Here is a 23,287-nt window from a genome sequence, read left to right on the forward strand (position 1 = left end):
GGAAGTTATTATCCCTCCTGTTGCTGTAAGAAGAAGGCCATTAAGAAACGGGAGACGTCCACCAACAAGCATAAATTTCGATTGAAAAATTTTGACAAAAATTATTTAAAATTTTATCAATTCAAATGAAATAAAACTTTTTTACTTAAAATAAAATTTCATAAAACAGAATTTGTCAAGGAACTTCGAACGGTGGTGATAAAATCACAACCGTCACTAACGTTTATGGCACTAGATTTTTCAAAAGAACGAACGATATCTTTCTGAATTTTTTCAATATAGTTTGGTGTTCATCATTCAATTTAAATCCGTCATTCCAAAATTGTGGTGAATTTTTGTTTATTGGAATTCAATGTATGGGAACGGCCATATAAGGGTGAAAGTCGTTCTTTCTCGATTCAAAAGTCTATAAAGCTCGTGAAATCATCGTCTGCGTCTCCGAATGGGTCAATGAAGAAATCGTTTGCAAAATCGAAATCATCATTAAAAATCTTTTCTTTGAAAATGGGTAAAACAAGTTCTTTCTGAGTAGTTACTATGTTCTTTTGTTTCGAGGATTGGTATATGAGTTTTGCATGTCGGTTTTTGAGGCTAACAGGACCTCTTTTGTCGAAGAATTGAGCTAAAAAAGACCATTTCGGACCAAATTCCCTGTATTTTTGGATGAGAATTGCATCTTCTTCGGGTGTCCATGGAGAGTTTCTTATGTTTGGAGATAGGTAGTTGTTGTATCTTTCGCGACATTGACGTGGTGTTCTTCCCTCCATTTGTTTTGCCACAGCTTTCCAGTTAACCTTACTCATATTGTTTAATATTTTGATGAGTTTGTTGTCTTCGAGCTGGGTGAACTTGGTTCGAGGTGGGATTTGCTTGGACATAAAATGACAGAGCCTCAACAGAACATTTGAGACAACAGAATTGTTCCTGAATTTAATTCAATTTTTCAATGTGATCATTTTTCCAACTCAAATATTGAAAACGGTGATAAAATTATGGCAAGAATCAGATTGCAATTAAATTACAATAGCGACAAATGGATGATTTTTAGGACGACATCACTAAATCAAAATGAAAGGCTTTTAGCAGCAGAAAAAATTTATCTGATTTTAATTTTTTCAAAAATGTATTATAGATTTATATAGAATGTATGAGACAAATGTTTTTTTCACCGAAGCCAATAAAAATGCAATATAATTATATACAATTTATTGTCAATTTCATCAATTGATAACAAATAATTGTATCTGATCTATTTTTAAATAAAACAGAAAAAGAAAAAATAATTCTATAACAAAGATATTATTGGCGATACAACACACCCCATGTAAAATTTCACAAGAAAACAAAGAAAAAGAAAATGTTCATAATAATGATGTAAAAATACCGCAAAAAGGAGCAGAAAACCAAATGGGGCACCCCCAAATAATAAAACTTAATAAAAGTGACATTAAAATGACAACTGTTTACATTGTTGGTTCGGTTAGAACGCCACTTGGCGCTTCTATTTCTGGTGGTTTTGCTGAAGTCCCTGCCCCGAAGCTTGGTGCTGTTGCAGCAAAAGAATGCTTGGCTCGTTCAGGTGTTTCACCAAATGATATAGATGAACTATATGCAGGGAATGTTATATCAGCCGGAATTGGTCAAAACCCAGCCAAACAATGTTCTCTAGAAGCTGGTTTACCAAATACTGTTCCATGTACAACAATCAACAAAGTATGTTGTTCATCATTAAAAGCTTTAACATTAGCAGCACAAGATATCAAGTATGGTGAAGTTAACACTGCTGTTGTTGTTGGTATGGAAAACATGACACTTGCACCACATCTTGTCCGAAATGCCAGAAAAATCCAAAAAATGGGAACAATCAAATTCAAAGACGAAGTAACAGCGGAAGATGGAATGATTGTTGATGGGTTATGGGATTCCTTTAACAACATTCATATGGGCGCATTAGCAGATCATGTTGCAGCTAAATACGGAATCACTCGCGAGGAACAAGACCGCTATGCAATCCAATCTTTCGCGAGAGCTAAAGAAGGTTGGGCAAGCGGTTTTTTGGACATCATCGAGTTTAACGGTGTCAAAACCGACGAAATAATTCCGAAACTCATCGTAGAAAAAGTGCCGACTTTACGGCCGTGTTTTGTCAAAGACGGAACAATTACTGCTGCGAACGCGTCAGCGATATCTGATGGTGGCGTTGCAATGGTTTTAGTCTCAGAAAGTTATCTTAAGGAACACTCATTGAAGCCGATCGCAAAAATTATAGCTTACACAGACGTAGGTTGTGATCCAGCAGAGTTCATCTGCGCTCCTGTGTTGGCAGCTAAGAAAGTTTTGGAAAAGGCAAAGATGAAATTTGAAGATATCGATTTGTTCGAAGTTAACGAGGCTTTTGCTGTGGCACCTTTGTTGTTCATGAAGGAAACAGGAGTACCAGAAGAAAAGGTCAACGTCTTCGGTGGTGCAATTGCAATCGGTCATCCACTTGGATGTTCTGGTCTTAGAATTGTAAACACATTAATTTCTGCCCTTAAAGCAAAGGGAAAGAGAATTGGATTGGCAACACTTTGCAATGGTGGCGGTGGATCAACTGCTGTTATCATTGAATTAACATAAATAAAAAACTTTCCAAAAATTTCCAGTATACAATAGAAAGGCGACAGTATGTGCAAATATGTTATAGAATTTTGTTGTTTTAAGAAGTTTCTGCTATGAAATACATTCTGATGTGAATTTTCGGATTGTGCAAAAATAAACGGCCGAATTTATCTCAATTAATAGGGTGCACTAATAATAACGGTCTCTCTTGTAACGGTCACTTCGATTTCAATGTAAGTTGCAGAAAGCCGTTATTGATATTTTGTTAGTGAACTTATTTTCCTATAACATCATATCCAAGTATTCTTTTCTAAAAATTCTCGTATTTTTGAAAATCATCATGATAATTTCAAGATATTTCCATTTTAATATTTTGAATTCATGAATAGATTTTAAGGATTACAATTTTACCGCCATATTGTCAAAAATTTTTTGTTTAATTAATCATATTAGGTAGTTTTCATTTGTCAGAACGAGATATTGTCGTATCATATAAATGATTTTTCGGCAAGTTATCGAGAAAATTTAGCGGCCGTTAAATTTCTCAAATATCTAACAGACTTAGTAAAAAAAAACATGAAAATTACTCATATGAAAAAACAAAAATTTTTGAAAATTGTCAGGATCGATTTTAATCAAACATATAAAATATCAAATAATTGTTATCATAGTATATTATTAGTCAACAACTAATTATGTAGTCAATTTTTGCTTTCAGAATTTGGTGTCATAAAAATAATATTTATTTAATATCAACACTAATATATATAATTCCGAAATTTTTTCGAAAAATTGAATAATATATTGGAGATACTAAATCGCTCATGTAAAAAAATTGCTTTTTTACAAATAAATCAAAAAAATCAATATTTATTGATTTTCTTAAATTTTAATACAAATCTAAAATTATAATTACCAACTTATGTATAAATTATTTTATTGAAATAACTATATAATAATGAATATTTTCCAATATATTTTTGTTTTAAATTATTTTACGGTTTTGACATACTGCCATTTAAATGTATGATGAATATGGTGATTTGATTACAAAAATCATAGATGCTGGAACATATTACATAAGGTCTGGAGTTTCAGGTGACGATGATCCCAGAGTATGTGATTGTACAATGATTTGTTATCCAAATGATACCAAAAAGCAAAATTCGTATTATGTTGGTTATTGTGAAAAAACAAGTAAAGTTAAAAAACCGATTGAGCGAGGTGTCATCAAGAACTGGGAAGACATGGAAATAATATGGGATGATATTTTTAAACAAATTGAAACTTATTTTCATATATCCTCAGGTGGATCCGTACTTCTTGTTGATAATCTCCTCAATCCTAAGATTAACAGAGGTAAAATGTCTGAGATCATGTTTGAAAAGTATAATTTTCAATATTTTTACTCAGGGAATCAATGTCATTTTGACCTCTTTGCCGAGGGGTGTGTGACTGGTCTAGTCATAAACATTGGTGAAGGCACTACACAAATTGTCCCATTATATAAAGGATCATCAATTACATCATCATCTGAACTCCGCATTTCTGGTGTCGACATCAAGCAAATGCTTGAGGAACTTCTTTCTGAACGAGGATATACGTTTAATGATCCGACCAAGAACACAATTGATCACATTAAACGATCATCATCATATGTTGCAGAAGACTTTGATACCGAACTAATCAAAGCCAAAACGACCAATGAATGTGATAAAACAATTACTGTTGACTCTCACGAAATAACACTTTCATATGAACGATTTGTTTGTTATGAGCAAATATTCCGAAATCAATCGAATGGATTTAATCAAAAAGGAATTGTAGAAACTTTATACGATTCGATAATGAGCGTAGACGAAGAAATAAGGGGGAAAATATGTCATGAAATTTTCGTGATGGGCGGCTCTTCGATTGCGGAAGGTTTAGTGGAAAGATTTGAGAAAGAACTAAAAAAGAAAATGAAAAACAAATGCATAAAATTTAGAGTTTATTCCCCTCCGGAGAGATACATGTCAAGTTGGATTGGCGCAAGCATTTTTGCATCGTTGTCAAGATATAACCAGTTTTATGTTAAAAAAGATGAGTATGATGAATATGGAGTATCTTTTATATTAAATAAATGTTATAACTAATTTTTGATAGAATTCGGATGATAATTGTTGGATTAAATTTATGTGTGTTTTTACTGTAGTTCATTTTCATTTCTTCTTTTCAGAAATTGATTTTCTTGCGAGATGTGACTCAATTTCAGTGTTAGAAATATTTTGCATTGGATTAATAATGTAATTACACCGAGTTGTTTCACTAGAAGTAATTCTCTTTTCTTCAAATCCTTTGGATATTTGCTGAGAATATCAATTGAGTACTGGGCACTTTATAACTAACACATTAAGCACTAACTCTGCTTGATCTGCCATAACTATATGAACTTAATCATATGCTCGTATAGTCACTAACTTTAATTACCTCTCATCAGCAAAAAGTATTAAAAAAGCAAACTTTTATTTATTGATAATGACTAGATTTATTATGTATTTTTTTTTCATTTTTTTGAGCGTTTATTTTGCTGAAGAGTCATTCTTTTCTTTAAATTTTGGAGCAATATCTCGATATTTTTATCAGCAGCGGCTTTAATTGCAGTATAACGAACTATAAATAAATTCCAAATATTATTTTGAAATTCTATATTATTCAAATAAATATTAAACAATTCAAATTCATATCTCTAGCATTGATGTTGATTCCATCTTGTTTAATAAGTAATTTAACTATTTCTATGTGACCATTTTCAGATGCATTTATAAGTGCTGTTTTAAATGATTTCAATTAAATCCAAATATTATTAAAATATATCAAATTTTAGAAAGATATTTTATACAAAACTAAAAAACATTTCTTGAACTAACATTAATATCTTCTTGTTCGAGAAGAAATTTAACTAATTCAGTATTCCCATATTCAGATGCGACTATAAGTGCTGTATCAAACAATACCAATAAAAATTAAATATTTTAAAGAAATCCATTTTCTACAAAATTAACATTTAATAAAAATATTTAATATCTTTAACATTTACATTGATTTTCTTTTGTGTTATAAGATATTTAACTAATTCTAAATTACCCGATTTTGAAGCTGCTACTAAAACATCATTTGCTATTTGAACTTCTTCATTAAAATATTGAACAAGAAATATATTTCCATTCTTTGCTGCTTCATTTATGAAAGTATCATCGATTTCCATTCCTTCATCTTTGAAATATCTGAAAAGTTCATAGTTATTATGATAAATGCATTGTCTTCCAAATTCGGCAATATATCTTACGTCTAAAATTTCGTTTTCATGTAAATATTGCATAATATCACTGCGATGGAATTCAATTGCTGCTGAATATGCTCCTTCAAATGATGAATGATTTTGCTCACATAAATGAATGATTTCTTCATTTCCACCTGCAATTGCATATTTACCTGTTTTTTCTATTTTTGCATTATTCATAAGTAAAAATTTAAAACATTCAACTGAAGAAAAAAATGCTGCATATTCAATTAATGTAACATTGCTTTGATTAATAAATGAACAACTTTCATAAAGTGATGGTTCAATAATTTGATTAAAATCAAAATTTTCGTGTGATGATATTTCTTGAAGCTTTTCGATTTCATCATTTCGAATTATTTTCGCAATTTCATTCGGATTAACTCCTTCTGTAATGTATTTCTTATGGAGTTCCCAATCATTCTTTGAAAGTTCTTCATAATTATCTAAAAATTGTTCTGAAAAAGGTTCATATTCATTATTTTTGAGTTCATCTAAAGTTTTGTATTGTGCAAAATAAAATGAATTTTTGCGCTTAAGAATTTCATCACTAATAATATTTTCTCATAGAGCTTTTCTAAAAGATAATCTGATTCTTGGGTTGTTTTGATAAGAAGAATATGTGAAAAAATATCAAAAATATTGGAATCAATTTTAAATAATTCTTTTTCTTTTGCTTCAATTGCCTGCAAAAAGTCAAAATAAATATTGAAGTCTTTCGTTCATGTTTAATGTGATATTTTGGAGAGTTTTTAACATATGTAAAGATTCTTTTTACTGGTTTTACTGGCAATTTTATTGAGTAATAAATTTAATGATTTACAACTAAAGTGTTATTCAGCAACAGATAAACGACTTTACATTCGGTCTCAATTTTATATAGTTTATTTGGAAGGAAAACCGTTTCATATCAGTACGAATTAATTAAAAATTTCAAAAACCTTGTTTTTACTCTTGTCTGTGATTTATCACAAACACTTGAAATGCATCTACAAACTATTGGGAAAAACAAGTTTGGTTTCAGCTTTTAGAAAACAAAAAATTTTTTTAGGTTTTAATAACACTTTACTTTAATTTTTATAAAAAATCAAAAATTAATTTCAACGAAATCATTTTCATCTTTCTTAATAAATTCTTTTTTAATCAAAGAATTAATTCTATCGTAGAAAACATTTTTTGGTATATTTAAATTATCATCAACGATTTTATACAAATGGTCAATTTTAACCTTTTTATTAATTTTTAAATATCTTACGATTAATGAATCTATTTGTGGAACATTATAACTTTCGTGAGGAACATTAATCATATTCGATAAATTTGGAATGATTAAATTTTCTTCCGCGAAACCTTTATTTAACCTTATGATACTTTTATTAAATTTTATTAGTTGAATCTTATTTAAATAATTTAACATTTTCTCTAATGTATCATTTGGTAAATTTGTTTGCTTCGATATATCATATCTATCGTTCGCAGTATTAAGTGCAATTAATAAAATTCCGAATTCTGCGTTACATTTAATCGTATTTAAATTTCCGATATTATGAACTTTTAATGTACATAACGATAAAGTAAAATCCCAATACAAAACAACATTTGCATGAATTTTATTATAATTATCTTCGAAAGTTTTTATTGAATTAACAAGATTTAAAGGAAATGTTAAGTTAAAAAGATGATTTTCCGTAATGAAAAAAGAAGAATTTAAAACACAAAAACGTAATAAATCTTTTGAATTTGAAGTTACAAAGTTATTTTGATAATTAAAATCATTTATAATGGAATTTAATAAATTATTATTTAATAATTTAAGAAAACGTATATCAGCATCTTTTGTGTATTTTTTCCCCAATATTAATCGCCTTAAAAGTAATTCTTTATATAAGATGATAAATATATCAGAAGTTTGAACATCATAAAAAAGTGTTAACAAAATGTTGAGCTCATTTTGTAATATATAATTTTTTAATGTTAAAAAGCGATGATTAATATGATATGAAAGCAATGAAGAAAACTCATGATTATCAAACTTTTTGACATAACTATGAATAAAATATATTATTTTCGTTGGCAATTCGTCTATTAAAAGGATTTTTATTATTGTTTCAATTAAATTTTCTGATTTCCGAAGAAACGTTTCTAAAAATTCATAAAATATATTTTCTTTATTTTGTATACTGAAAATATAAAAGAGGATATTAATACTTTCCAATAAATTTGGAATCTCATTGAGATATTCTTCAATTGGAATTACAATGCTAGAAATGATTTTGGTGAATATGATTTTATAAATTTCAGATGGAAACATTTCTTTTATGAAGATTATATAGGAATAAAAGTCCCTTAAATCTAAAAAATTGTTTTTAAATGAAATTTGTTCAATTGAATCGATTGTAAGAAAATGAATTTCATATAAAAATAAAATAAATTCATTTACTTGATAATTCGATAATGGATTTTTGGTGTTGAGTAACTTTGAAATAATATCACTTTTCTGTTGAATATCTAATGAAATGTTATACATAAAATAGGTATTCTTAAAAAATTGAATTTTATGGTTAAAAATGGAGATTTTATCAAGCAATGTTTCATATTCATCTTCTGTTATTTCATTTAAAAAACAACGTACGAATTTATCAATTCTCTTCGTAAGAAAATATTCAATAGCATTTTTATATTCTGATATTGCAAACTTAAACAACATTTCCTTTGGAATTAAAGAATTTGTATTCATATCAAGAAGAAGACGTGAATCTTCTTCAAGATCATTTATAAAATTTTTTAACTCTGGACTAAAATTTTCCATTATTTCATTTCCAGCTTCATATTGTATATTTTTTTTGCTGTTTTTATCTTGAAACATTTGTTTTTTTTCTCCAGAATTAAACGTTCAATGAATCATTAACGTTTAAAAAAAATAGAAAAGGACAATGATGAATAAACGGTCGAAAATCGTACGTTAATTTCAAAAAATGAATAAATAAATATGAAAGCAATTGCAAAATCATAAGGTTGCCAATCATTAAGAAATATTAGTGCTCTAATGAGGTTGAAAGCAGATCTGGTGACATAAAAATATTATCAGTTTCTGATCCCTAAATATCTTTTTTGTATGTGCATTTAATAACATCCATTGATTATTAAAAAATTACCAAATCACATATAAAAATATTTCAAATTCTTATATATTAAATTTATATTATCACAAAATAAAAATAATTAATTTTTATTATATATTTGCATTATAACCAATTATCTTCATCTTCTTTAACAATATCTGCAACTAAATAATTTACATTTTCACTTTGTTTTGTACTTGATGTTGTTGAATCTTTGAAATGTAATTTTGGAGTAGTTTTATCTTTTTTATTGTTATATTTAACTAAAAATATAACAATTCCAATAATTATTAAAACAAATGCAATTGATCCACAAATTATTCCAATTAAAGCTGGAGTTGTAATTCCATTCGATGATTCATTTATACTATAACTTATATATGTGTAATAATTTGAATAATAATTATAATACGTCGAGTAAATAACAAATGTGTAATCATAAAAGATAAATTCAGTTTCAATATATGAAAATGTTGAATGACTTATAAACAACGAGAATGATTTCGTTTGTGTTTCATATATGGCAAATGAATGCGTAAACGATATTGAAATCGTTAATATATAAGAAAAAGATAAAGTCATATCTCTTTGAAGTGATTTCGTAAATGTATTTGATCTATTGAAGGTGTTAGAATTAGTGAATGTGTTTGAATTCGGAAATGAATGAGTAAATAATGATGTACATTCTCCTTCTTTATAATCATTAACTGTAAATGTACCAAATTTTATTATAACATTTGCGAAAATGCTGATAATTCAATGTTTGCTACTGAATTACTAAAATTGACACAAACAACAAATGTTTTGATAAGAATTCATGAAAAAAAGAACAAAAACAAAAACATTTTTCGTTTTGTTTTCTTTTGTTTTCAATTTATCATCTTTTTGATAAACTTTTTTCTGAATTCAGAAGTTGAATTTTTCTGAAGGAATTTGATATAAACCGTTAATAATGAATAAAATATATATATATAAATCTAGAACATTGAAAAAATTGTATTAATGTGAAGTAAACAACTGAATACAATTCGTTCAAAATAGGTGCATCAAAGGATAAGTAGTTCCCAATGTAATAAATAGATATCATCATAATGTTTATCCAAGGTTTGTAGAGGAAGGTTATTTTGATCAAATGTAATGTTTTCATTATGTTTTTTTCGAGAGTATGAAAAATCTGATTCTAAATGTTTTCGCTCGGGGGCTGAAACATGGATCATTGAAACCGCATACATATTGTTAGAGATGGATTTTACATCTGAATGGTATTTAGTGAACTCTGTTGAAAAATTTCAAAAAATTAAAAAAAATTGGTAATGATTTCGAAAATTGAAACTTCCGCTTTGCGTGTACCAGCAAGTCCTTCTTTGCTTCTGCTTTTTGGCATATGTAAAAATTTGAAGTGTTTGAAAAATGGATATTTAAGCTTAGATTGAGTTATAAATTGCTTTGAAAGATGTAAAATGAGCATGATTTGAAGGATTTTCATGTTTCAAGATGAAATCCAGCTGAAGCCCCTTACGAAATACACATCAGCCAACACATAAGTTAAAATTCACACAGTTAAATGATAAAAAACGTTTTTGAATTTTTTCAATTTGACCATCGGGGAAAAGGCCTTTCACTCAATATTTAAAGGAAACAATGAAACCATAAGAATAAAACTCCTTTAAAGGCACTTTTATATAATATAATGAATGCCTACATGAAATCTGAAGATAGTTTTTTATAAATGAAAACTTTTTTGCTATAAAAGTTTATTATTTCATCAAAAATTCAATGAGTTTCGAAGGTGTGATTTTCAAGTTTATACAATTTCATATAATAAATTATGAATTTTGTTATTCAATACCAATTTAAACATATACTTGATCACATAATAAATATAAAAATTTGTTTTCTAACTATTATCAAGGATTAATCGTATTCTATCATTGTTAGAATGGGTACCCGGTACCCTATCGTTTTGTGACAGTTTTTGGGCATCAGCGTTTTCATGTTTTTTCAATTGGGAAAGAGGGTGCCCCAAGCACTGAACTTCAGTGGTTTAAATAATCAACAGTTTTGGGTCAAAAAGTTACTTACCAATGGAGGCTCCAAAAGAAATAAAAGTCATATTTGTTGGCGACCACAATGTAGGCAAGACATGCATTGTAAATCGTGCAGTTAATAATCAATTTGGTCCAGTTATGATAACTATTGGAGCAGTTTTTGCATCTCTCGAAAGAGAATTTAATAATGAAAAGTACTTAATTCAAATTTGGGATACATCTGGGCAAGAGAAATATAAGTCTTTAACACCAATGTATTATAGACAGTCTGATATTGCTCTTCTTGTTTATTCAATCAATGATGAAGCTTCATTTAAAAAGATTGACGCTTGGATGAAAGATATTCGCCAGTATGCCCCTCAAGATTGTGTAGTTATTATTGTTTCTAATAAAAATGATCTCGAAGAAAAAGAACGAATCGTTCCAAGAGATGTTGGTTCTGCAAAGGCACAATCCCTTGGTCTTGAATTCGTTGAAGTAAGTGCTAAATCAGGGATGGGTATTCAAGATTTACTTGATATGATTCCAAAGATATATACAGAAATCCCAAATAATAAAGCTCTCAAGAAAAACCCTAAAATTCAAGAACAAGAAAACAACCAAAAGAGTTGTAAGTGTTAAATTAACTAAACGCAAAATTAAACCCGGATACTTCATACTTTAAAATTTTAATGATGATTATTTTTAACACTGCTCTTCTGTACGACTAACTCTGGTAAACCCAGGGAATCCATGGGCTTCTAATCCACCACCACGAATATGACGCCAAATTGTTGATTGCGAAACTTTTAATCCAAAAAAGTAAAACAAACCATAAGCAAGGAATTCCAATGAAACATGAGGATCGCTTATTAGCTCTTCAAAAATATATGCTGAATGATGTATTTGAATTACTGTTTGTATGGTTTTTTTTATCTTAGGTTCTTCTGTTAAAGCGTTTTCAGTATATTGAGCATTCTTGAATATTCTATGAATCTGTCTTTCAGTAATTGAATATCTTTCTGATAATATTGAAACAGGAATTCCTTCTTCTTTAAGGCGCAAAATTTCTATAATTTCTTCTTTTGAAAGTCTTTTATAAGCCTTTCGTTTGATTTCTTCATTTTCATTGTGGTGTTCTTCTTGAGACATTAAAAAAAATGGCGCCATTTTATGATTAAAAATAAATAAAAATGTCATATTATTTTCACAGAAATATGAAATTGTCTTCAATTGATTCTGAAGTTTACATACTCCCAAGCACCAAATGGAACAAAGAAAAGATGAAGAAAAATATTATATTGAATCTATAAGATATAGTCAAACCTTCAAAAATGAATGCAAAAATGAGAAGGGTACTTTCCTTCAAGTTCAAAGATTATTATGGGAAAAATCTTTATTTCCAAGTCGTTTTCCTCCATGCTCTACTTTTCTTTGTTCACAGTGCAGTGCAAAAACGAGGGATTTATCATTTTGTCTCCAATGCGGTCGTACATTTTGTGGATCACATTTTCAACATAATTGTCAAATACCATATTATGGTGTTGATATATTAACACAACAACTTTTTGTATATATGCCATCCAAAGGCCGTCGTTTTATTTTTGATTCATATATAGATCATTTAATCTTATCTGCTAAATTAGCTGTTATAGATGGCCTTCCTCTAACAGCAGATCTTGAACCGCATGGTTCAATCTTTCCGATACGAAGGGCTCCGATGCCATTATTCAATCTTGGGAATACATGTTGGCTTAATTCCATTCTTCAATGTTTTGTTGTTAATCCACTTTTGCAAAAATGGTTTCTTTCATCTTCTCTCAACATTACAAAGATAGACTGTGTTGAAGCAGCTATCCATCAACACCTTTGTCGATTATTTTTGTCGAACTTTGGTGAATCATCTTTTTCGATTTCAGAATTTGTTTATTGTATTTGGTGTTTATTTCCATCATTTGCTAATCAACAGCAAAGTGATGCGCATGAATTCTTTATGGAACTTCGTGCTAAGCTTGATAATTATTATCAACAAACATTCGAAACAACAGTTTTTAGTCAAGTTTTCAACTGGAAATTCACTGTAATTGAGAGTTGTAGTGCTTGTGGTCAGACCAAAACATATCTTGAAGATGCAACAGATTTAATTTTATGTTCAACAAATTGTTCAGACATCATGGAAGCGTTGTCACAATTTATGGAAACTTCGAGTCCAAAGCCGTGTTCTTCTTGCGGCGGAAAAGATTGTAAAAAACAATTTTACTTTAATACATTACCGCCAGTATTAACAATATCCATGACAAGAATAAGAAGTACTGACCCACCTATACCGATTGAAGAGGATTTGTATCTTGGAGATTTCGTTGATGCTGACAAAAGTGAACTAAATGATGTAAAATATAGTTTGAGTAGTATAGTTGTAAGACCAGGATCTGGAGATTTGGGTCATTATTGGGCAAATGTTCAACAATGGGGTCAATGGTACAAATGTGATGATTATACAATTACACCTATTACGATTAGTGATACATGTAGAGATGATGCATGTTTGTTATTTTACACACGTAATGGGCTGTTTCAATAAAAGCTTATTATTTTACTGATAATTGACTTTTTAGTGAATACGATCAAAATTAATTTAAAAAATTTGGGGTGGTCCAATGAAGCTCTTTTCGTGAAATGTGACATGAAATAACGGTTGTGGTCTTTCTTTTGGAAAATGGGAGCAGGTACACCTTCATTCGGTAAACGTCACAACAAATCTCATACAATTTGCCGTCGTTGCGGATCTCGTTCATACCACATTCAGAAAGGAAGATGCGCTAAGTGTGGATATCCAGAGGCTTCAATGCGCCATTATAATTGGGCTAAGAAAGCTCATGCAAAGCGCACACAAGGAACAGGACGCATGTCACACCTCAAGAAATGCATGAAGAAACTTCAAGCAATCTATGCTCCAAAAAAGTAAACATTTAATCTTACAATTTTCAAAGTAAATTTTTTAAGACGTATTTTTTTGTCTATCTCGTTATGCTAAATTTAAAATCTAGAAGATATGAGTATAATATATAATAGTTAATGTCTAGCTCAATTAAATTTCATTTTTAAATTTCTCTAACAATGAATTTTTTGTTTTATACATACTTGTTTATTATTTAATGATGATATTTACTCACATAGATACTATCTAAGAAGGGTTAATTTAAATCGAGTGATTTTACAAAATTTGATAAAATAAAGATCTCTCAAAAGTTACTTCATGATTTGTTTAAAAATTTAATTAATAAAATCTATGTTTTAGTCCTGAAACCTTTCATTTCACCAAAAAAAAAATTGGCACTTTTGAAATATTTTATGCTTTATCAAATTTTCAAAAGTTGAATTCACAATTTGTGTAAATCACAGAAAATATCAGATGGAATCAGACAACATCATAAACATTACTCTACTTGGGAGTTCAGGTGTGGGCAGGTTGTCATCAACAACAACGTTCCACAATGGGACTTTTCCGGATGCTTATGAACCATATATTGAGAAATGTTTTGACTTAATAATCAAAATTAAGAAAAAAGAAATACCATTCAAAGCATTTTTGCCAGCGGGTCAAGAAGAATTTTTAGACATACGAAAACAGTTTATCAATGTTGGAGAAGGTTTTATAATAATGTATTCAGTATGCGATGTTTCTTCTTTTGAAGATGTACCAAAATACTACAAGCTCATAAAAGATATGAAAAATAATGAAAACGTACCAATTATAATTTGTGGTAATAAATGTGATCTACGAAATGAGAAATCAGATTCAGATTCCAAATTTGTGACCAAAGCCCAAGGAGAAAAACTTGCAAAAGAACTAGGTGTTCCTTTCTTTGAAATTTCAGCAAAAGAAAATCTCAATATTAAAGAAATGTTTGAAACAATTGTTAAGATGACATATGACTTTAAGAATCAATCCCAAAAATGTTTTGTAGCTTAATCCCAATAATAATAAATTATTTAAACTTGAAATTTTTTATATTTTTATAAAAGTTTTTTTTTTTTCATTAGTTTTGTATATTTCATGTAATTGTAATATTCCATGTTTAGGTTCACTTCAACAAGTGATTATTCCCTTTGCCTATTTTGCTGTGTTTGTTAATATAATATACAAGTTGGAAAAAAAAAATTGGAGCATTTAGTGTTTATACAAATGATTCGAATTGTTTCTTCCTTTTTGATCGAATAACAAAAAATGCAATCAAACCAACAGCAAGTAAAACCACTACGGGTACACAAATGCCACAACAATTGCTATTGTTTTATTACTTTATTTATCAGTTGGTTGTTTACATTCTTTTTCATATGTAATTGGAAGTAAACCAAATGTCGAATCGTGATAAGAAGAAAAAGTACAATAAAAGCAGTTGCTGGCACATTGAGGAATATGGAACTACTTAATGTTGGCTCTTTTTCTCCATAATAAAATATACAATAAAGAGTATAACAAGATTCAAATGCAGCAGATTGTATTTGAGTATCATTTTTTCCAATTATAACTGTTTCTAATTTCTGACAATTACTAAATGCACTGATTCCAATTGTTGTAACTGAATCATGAATGTAATATTTTTTAATGAAAAACAATACATAAATGTATGATCTCCAATTGTAGTTAGGTTTCCGAAATTCACTGATTCTAAATTTGAACAAGAATAAATTGTATATTCTTCAATTTTTTGAACTAATTTTGGTATTATAATATTTTGTAATGATGTACAATTACAAAATGCAAATCTTCCAATTGTTGTAATATTATCTCCAAAATTAACAAATTCTTATAAGGAACAATAAGAAAATACATATTCTTCAATTTTAATTAATTGATAAGGCATTTTATATGTTGTATTTTCTTTTCTTGATGGATAACAAATAATTGTCGTTAAATTTTTGATATAAAGATTTCCATTATCGTTAAAATTAGAATAGAATTTATTTTCGTTTGATATTTTTATGGATTTTAGATTTGTGCAACAATAAAAAACTCTATTTCTAATTGTTGTAACATTATTGGATATCCAATAATAACACATTCAAGATTAGAACAATGATAAAATGCAAAACCACCAATTATATTAACTGCATTTGGAATATTAAATATTATAATCGAATTTCCTGCAGGACAACAAATCAGAGATTCTATATTTTTATCATAAAGAATTCCATCTTCATTAAAATTTGAAAGGTATTTATTTTCATTTGATACTTTTATGAATTCATATACATCCATAAAATGTTTGAGATTTAATTGATTCAACTTTACTTCCAATATTTACTGATTCTAAATTATTACATTCATAAAATGCAGAATCTTCAATTGTAGTAACTGAATTTGGAATTGTAATATTTTTCAGCATAACACAATAACATGTTCAATTGTGGAGACATTATTTCCAATTGAAACTGATTCTAATTTTATACATTCTGAAAATGCATGACTTCCAATCGTATTAACTGAATTGGGAATTATGATACTTTGCAATGAAGAACATCTATTAAATGTAGAAGTCTGAATTGCAGTAACATTATTTCCTATGGAAACTGTTTTAAATTTATCACAATAATAAAATGCACCACCTTCAATTGTAGTAACTGAGTTTGGAATTATAACGCTTTGTATTGAGGAATATCCAAATGCATAAATGCCAATTGTAAATATATTATCTCCAAAATTTACTGTTTCAAAGTTTAAACAATTATAAAATGCATAATCTTCAATTTTACTAACTGAATTAGGAATGTTATATATCGCATTTTCTTTTCCTGGTGGATAAATAATAATTGATGAAATGTATTTATTGTAAACAATTCCATCATCATTGAAATTTGAATAATAATTATTGTCATTTGATATTTGGATTTTAGCTTTGTACAACCATCAAATACATGATTTCCAATAATAGTTTCTTTTCCTTTAATTTCTAATGATTCTAGTAGAAAACATTGAGAAAATGCAGAATCTCCAATTGTTTTAACAGAATTACCAATATTAATTGATGATAATTCTACACATGCCGTAAAAGCATCTGCTTCAATTGTTATAACACTATCTCCAATATTGACTGTTTTTAATAAAGAACATCTTAAAAATGCACTATTACCTATTGTTGTCACAGGTTTTAATATGTTAACAGTTTTTAACAATGGCCATTGTGAAAAAGCTTCAGATGGAATTGTAGATACATTGCCACCAATAATAACATCAGTTGTTTCACTCTTATGTTGTGAGTTAAATTCACTGGAGTGATATTAAGTGTTCCTTCTGGAAGGAGAAAATGTTTCATTTGTTGGTATGAATAAAAGAGTGATAATAAATGGAATGAATTTACATACAGGTGGAACATTCATATTTCCATTGAAAAACGTATTTTTATCACCATTAAAGCAATCATAAACACACAATTGAAAAATTTGGAAACAAAATCATTTTGAACAACTCCAATTTGGAGAAAATAAAATGATACTTATTATTTGTGTGCTGATCACATAAATCTGTATGATCACTTTGAATGGACAATATTGAAGATAATTGGATATTTCGTGAAATGATATGGAAAAGAAGAAATAATACATCTTATTTATGGGAAGAACGGTTTTCTCCAAAAATTTTTGAATGCTTTAAAATTCATTTTTTTTCAATTTTTGAATATTTAACGGGATAAACGAATTTTCCGATAATTCAGTGTAATTTTCTGTGTAATACATAATAAATCATTGAATTTTGAGAGGGTGTTCGGTCACTTTACACGTTTTTTAAAATAACAAAATAATTCAAATATCAAGCGTTTTGATTTGGAAATTTTAATGAAATATATAAAAAAATCTTGTCCCCTTCGATCTTATGACTGTTCTAAACTAAAAATCGCATTGGTAATGAACAAACAATGAAGAACATTTTTTAAAAATCGATTATTATAAATTGAAATACCACAACATATTAGTTGAAATAAATCAAACGTGTATTTTATTTACATTAAAATCTGTTATATTTCTTTGATTTTCGAAAATTGATTTCGAAACTAACATGAAATTCAATATAATACAATCGTTCTTCTCTGAAAAACATCATCGTTACACTGAATTTCCTATCGGCATCGTTTAAAATATTTTAATAAAAATCATCAAATGATTCATTCAATAACTCATTAACATCATCATAAATTGACTGATGAAATTTACTTTTTTCAGGCAATATTTTAGAGACATTTTCATCATTTTTCAATTCTGTTGAATCTGCATAAAATTGTTCGTTCATTTCATTTGAATCATTTTCTTTACCTATACTTTGATCGCCCATTTTATCTGATGGCTTTATTTCGTTTTCTCGAAGATATTGCTGATAATAATCTTCAAAATCTTCTTCCTCATAAAATCGATTAAAATCATACATATCGTAATTCGAAATTGGCTTTTCTTGCGATGGAAAATCATCATGCAAACTGTGCACGCTTACTTCTGATTTATCGTTTGCAAAGTTTTCATCATGAAAACTATTTACACTATTTTGTATTTTGTCAAAGCTATGCACACTTGACTCATATAGTTGTTTAGCTTCGGATGAAATATCTTTGTTGATATTATTTGGTTTTGGTAAAGCGGTAATGTACCTTTTTGCATTTGGTTTATTAAGGCTGTGCACACTTGATTCGTATTGTTGTTTGGCTTCAGATGAAATATCTTTGCTGACATTATTTGGTTTTGTTTGTTGTTTATCTTTAGATATGTTTGGAAGATATCTTTTTGTATTTGTTTTGTTACTTTGTTTTTTGTTGAATTCATTTTCGCTTAAACTATGTACACTTGTTTCATTTTGTGGATTTTCAATGTTTTTGTTTTGTTTTGCTTTAGTTTTTACTTGTGAAACATTTTGCTTTTGTTGAACTCTTTTGATTGATGAATTACTTTTTTCTGTTTGTGAAATATCAACGATTGTTTGCGTTTGCGAATTTTTGTATTTTGTTAATTCGAATTCACTGTCATCACTCGGCATTATCTCCATAACAGAAGGGAATTGTTTCGAATTAATTTTATTCTGTTTTTGACTTAAGTTTTCGATTTGCGTTTCGACTTTGTTTAATTTCTTTTTAATCCATTGGAACATTTCTTTCTCTGATGATTTATAATCTTTCATTATCTGATGCTTACATTGATTAATTGCATGTTGAATTGTTGTTTTAGAATTTGTTGTTGAATCAATATGTTTTTTAGATGGATGTGGAGTTCTTATCTTTCCCCATAAATGGCTTACTTCTGGATGCTTTGAAAATATGTGTTGATCTAAGTGTTGTATTGATTGAAATGCATGAAAACAAATGGGACATTTATGTACAGCAATATATTTTTTCGAATTTGTGTATTGGTGTTGGAAAGATCGAGATTCGGTTTGAAGTTTTTGAATTTTTTTGTTTTTCTCTTTTTGAGATCTTGATAAATAGATTATTATGATTTGTAATATTTGTAATAATTTTATAACACGATCTGGTGAATCAACACTAATGATTGTGGAACGCACAAATCGACGAGAAATTTTTTTTAAGAGAGAAGAATCTTTTGAAAATTTGAGAGATATTGGATCAATTGCATCTAGAAATTCCCAATCAAAAGAATATATTTGATTTGGATCAAAGTCATCTGATAAATAATTTTTTGTTTTGTATTTACTGTGATCAAGTAGAAATGGAATTGAATCACTTTCGCGCCACATCTGCAATAAACGGTCAATATCCAAATGTAAAAAGTCTTGGTAATCCGAAATAATATTTTTCGTAACTATAATATCATATTTATTGCGTTGCACACTCTCAATAAGATATTACAATGGTTATAAGCACATTATAGAAACAAGTTATGAATAATACTTGAAAGTCATACACCATTAATTTAGGTTTGTTCTATCTCCAGCCACACGAAACAAATTTGTATGATCAAAGAAACCGAAGATTTAATTTAGGAAATGGGAAATTTATGATTAAAGCATAGGAAAAAATGACATATAGTTTTATGTTTCCAATATTTTACAAAGTGATTTTCATTTTGTCGTGAGATTTTGTAGATAGTTGTCGTAATACAATACCTTTGCTTCTTAAGTTTGGATCAAGTGAAAATGATAATTGATATTTTTGATATGCTTTCATATCATTCAATAAATGATGACAAAAATCAAAATTATATTTTTTATTAATTTCAATCATTGCATATTGTAAAAAAAATTGAAAATGTAAATCAACTAAAGAATAAATTTTGTTTGTCTTTTTTAATAAAGTGAAAATCTATTTAATTGATCAATTCTTATATTTTGTAATATTCCTTATAAAAAAAAGTGAATAATTAAAATAGGGGAAAATTTATTGAATTTGTCTTATTTGATTGGCTGAATAAACTTGAAAAAAGAAAATTTTGGACAGAAAAAAACAATATTAGAATTGACAAGCTTAATTCGAATACCACTTTAATGAGAGTTGTAATCGGATGCGATTTTGTTGGATTTGAATACAAAGACCGTATTGTTGCTTTGCTTAAATCCCTTGGACACGAAGTAATTGATGTTGGTACGAACAGTGCAGAATTATGCGATTATCCTGATTATGCTGAAGCAGCAGCAAAAGAGATTGTAGAAGGCCGTGCTGATCGTGGTATCTTAATATGCGGAACTGGTATTGGCATTGCAATTGCTGCAAATAAGATTAAGGGAATTCGATGTGCAATTGTTCATGATCATTATACAGCTCAATTAACACGTATGCACAATGATGCTAATATGATTTCCTTTGGTGCTGTTGTAATTGGAATTGAAGTTGCATATGATATTGTCAAAACTTTCTTATCAACTGATTTCGAAGGTGGCCGTCATGCAAACCGCATCGCAAAGATTGCTGCTATTGAAAGTAAACAGTAAATTTAACAAATATTTAAATTTTTATCAAAATATGTTAAACTTAAACAAACATAATTAAATATAACAATATTTATTAAAATGGAAAATTAAAACATTAAAAAAAAAGAAACAAAAAAGAATTAAATTTCATAAACAAAACAGAAAGAAAACAGTGAAATTTGGCAAATAATATAGTGGAGTGTATACATTTTAAATAAAATTAAGTAAATAACACAATGATATAAGTTCAATAGATAATGAAATAAGATAAGAAATTAGATGCATGTAATACAGCTAGATACTAAGAATAAAATAGTGTATATAAAACAAAGCAATGATGCAAAACAAACAGGATATTTCATTGATATAAATTTATATTCAGTTTATCAATTACCAGACGTTAACTGGTTTCAAGTCGATTTTGGGTGCCAAAGTTATCATTAATACGAACGTTTAATTGATGTTTTTTAAGTTTTTTACTTGGAACTTACTTAATTTTTCAGTAATTGAACTATTTCATTTAACCCATTAATACGCGCTAACTCAAGTGGGGTATAAAATTATTAAAAAATATTTCAAATCATTAAAACATATACCGAATTTGAAAATTTGATTTTGAATTATTCAAATATACTTTCAATTCCTAAAATAAATATTAAATTATTAAAACATACCTTAAATTAACAAATTAAATAATAAATAATTAAAATAAACTATAAAATACTGAGAAAAATTTTAAATAGTTGAAAGAAATAATAAATTATAAAATTTAACATATTTTCTATTAACATCAATTCCTTCATGTTGTAAAAGCATTTTGACAATATTCGCATTTTTCATTATGATTGCTAAATGAAGTACTGTTAGAAAATATTAAAATATATTTCAAATTCTTTAAATAAATTTCAAATATTTTAATTAGACTTTGAAAGATGAAAACGAATATAAAATCGAAAGAATAGATTCCATATTATTAAAACAAATTGTGAATTATCAATACAAACATAAAATCATAAAAACAAATTGCAAAACATTTAAATAAATTTCAAAATATTAAAATAAATTCTAAATGAATAATACAAACTGGAAATGATTTAAAGAAATATAAAATTAATAAAACAAATTTTAAATTATTAAAATAAACTTTAAATCAATAAAACAAACTCCAAATTAGTAAAACAAAATGCGAATTGACAAAACGAACATGAAATAAATAAAATAAATAAAAAATTAATAAAATAAATTCCAAATGAAAAAAATATATTCCAAATTAAATAGATAAACTGGAAATTATTAAAATAAATTGGAAACATTTGAAATAAACATAAAAATTTTGAAATAAATAGGAAATTATTTAAATAATTTTGATATTCTCAAAATAAATATGAAGTTATCAAAACAAATTTCATATTATTATAATAAATTAGAAATTATTAAAACTAATTTTAAATACCCCAAATAAACATATACAATATTAACAACAATTCCTTTAAATTCTAAAAGTAATTTAACGATTTCAATGTTACATTTTTCAACTGCGGTATACAGTGGCGTTACAAATGAAATAATTTAATATTAAAACTTTAAAATCGATTCCAGATTAAAAAAACTAACATTACATGATTAAAACAAATTGATTAATATCCAAACAAATATTAAAATATTTAAACAAACATCAAATTATCCCAATAAATATCTCTCACATTAACATTAATTTCGTTTTGTTTCAGAAGTAATTCAACAATTTTTGTAAAACCTTCTTAAACAGCTGTCTGAAGAGCTGTTTTAAATCGTTTAAATATATATGAAAATATTAAAACAAACAAATTTAGCATTAACATCAATTTTACTATGTTCTAGAACTAATTTAACACTTTCAAAATTACCAGATTTTACGCAAGTGTAGAAAATATCATCCGACATTTGATACTTTGTAGTGAAGTAACTTATTAAGAGCGTAATATTTGTTTCAATAACTTTACTGATTAAATCGGCATTAACTTTCATTCCTTCTTTTTCTAAAAATGTTAAAATTTCATAATTGTTATGATAAATACATTTAATTCCTAATCTTGTTAAATTAGGAACTTCTATTTTCTTATCATAAAAATAGTGAAAAATATCATTTCTATGGAACTCAATTGCTGTTTCATATGCATAATCATACGATGAATTATTTTGTTCACATAAATATATTATTTCTAAGTTTCCTCCTGCAATTGCATATTGTAATGTATCTTTAACTTTTGCTCCATTAATTAACAAATATTTGAAACATTTAATTGATCCAAAAAATGCACTAAAATCA

At 27.6% G+C, this 23,287-nt stretch overlaps 7 protein-coding genes across 7 annotated transcripts; 6 read left to right on the forward strand and 1 right to left on the reverse strand.

The window, feature by feature from the left end:
- Positions 1–398: 398 nt before the first annotated feature.
- On the reverse strand, positions 399–878 carry GO595_006646 (Myb-like DNA-binding domain containing protein; the record flags this gene model as incomplete). Its single annotated transcript, XM_067920022.1, has 1 exon — positions 399–878. The coding sequence occupies one exon, from the start codon at positions 876–878 to the stop codon at positions 399–401; it is 480 nt and encodes a 159-aa protein (XP_067773209.1).
- A 574-nt stretch (positions 879–1,452) lies between these two features.
- Positions 1,453–2,619, forward strand: GO595_006647 (acetyl-CoA C-acetyltransferase; the record flags this gene model as incomplete). The annotated part of the gene is made up of 1 exon (XM_067920023.1): positions 1,453–2,619. One exon carries the CDS (start codon positions 1,453–1,455, stop codon positions 2,617–2,619), a length of 1,167 nt encoding a protein of 388 aa, XP_067773210.1.
- A 1,004-nt stretch (positions 2,620–3,623) lies between these two features.
- GO595_006648 (actin-7-like) lies at positions 3,624–4,736 on the forward strand (the record flags this gene model as incomplete). Its single annotated transcript, XM_067920024.1, has 1 exon — positions 3,624–4,736. The coding sequence occupies one exon, from the start codon at positions 3,624–3,626 to the stop codon at positions 4,734–4,736; it is 1,113 nt and encodes a 370-aa protein (XP_067773211.1).
- A 6,393-nt stretch (positions 4,737–11,129) lies between these two features.
- Positions 11,130–11,714, forward strand: GO595_006649 (small GTP-binding protein; the record flags this gene model as incomplete). The annotated part of the gene is made up of 1 exon (XM_067920025.1): positions 11,130–11,714. One exon carries the CDS (start codon positions 11,130–11,132, stop codon positions 11,712–11,714), a length of 585 nt encoding a protein of 194 aa, XP_067773212.1.
- Positions 11,715–12,339: 625 nt separating this feature from the next.
- On the forward strand, positions 12,340–13,653 carry GO595_006650 (Clan CA, family C19, ubiquitin hydrolase-like cysteine peptidase; the record flags this gene model as incomplete). Its single annotated transcript, XM_067920026.1, has 1 exon — positions 12,340–13,653. The coding sequence occupies one exon, from the start codon at positions 12,340–12,342 to the stop codon at positions 13,651–13,653; it is 1,314 nt and encodes a 437-aa protein (XP_067773213.1).
- A 135-nt stretch (positions 13,654–13,788) lies between these two features.
- On the forward strand, positions 13,789–14,037 carry GO595_006651 (60S ribosomal protein L37-B; the record flags this gene model as incomplete). The annotated part of the gene is made up of 1 exon (XM_067920027.1): positions 13,789–14,037. One exon carries the CDS (start codon positions 13,789–13,791, stop codon positions 14,035–14,037), a length of 249 nt encoding a protein of 82 aa, XP_067773214.1.
- Positions 14,038–20,556: 6,519 nt separating this feature from the next.
- GO595_006652 (ribose 5-phosphate isomerase B) lies at positions 20,557–21,000 on the forward strand (the record flags this gene model as incomplete). The annotated part of the gene is made up of 1 exon (XM_067920028.1): positions 20,557–21,000. One exon carries the CDS (start codon positions 20,557–20,559, stop codon positions 20,998–21,000), a length of 444 nt encoding a protein of 147 aa, XP_067773215.1.
- Between the last annotated feature and the right edge of the window lie 2,287 nt (positions 21,001–23,287).

The sequence above is a fragment of the Histomonas meleagridis genome (assembly GCF_020186115.1).
Source record: "Histomonas meleagridis strain 2922-C6/04-10x chromosome Unknown contig_45, whole genome shotgun sequence".
Taxonomy (NCBI): Eukaryota; Parabasalia; order Tritrichomonadida; family Dientamoebidae; genus Histomonas; species Histomonas meleagridis.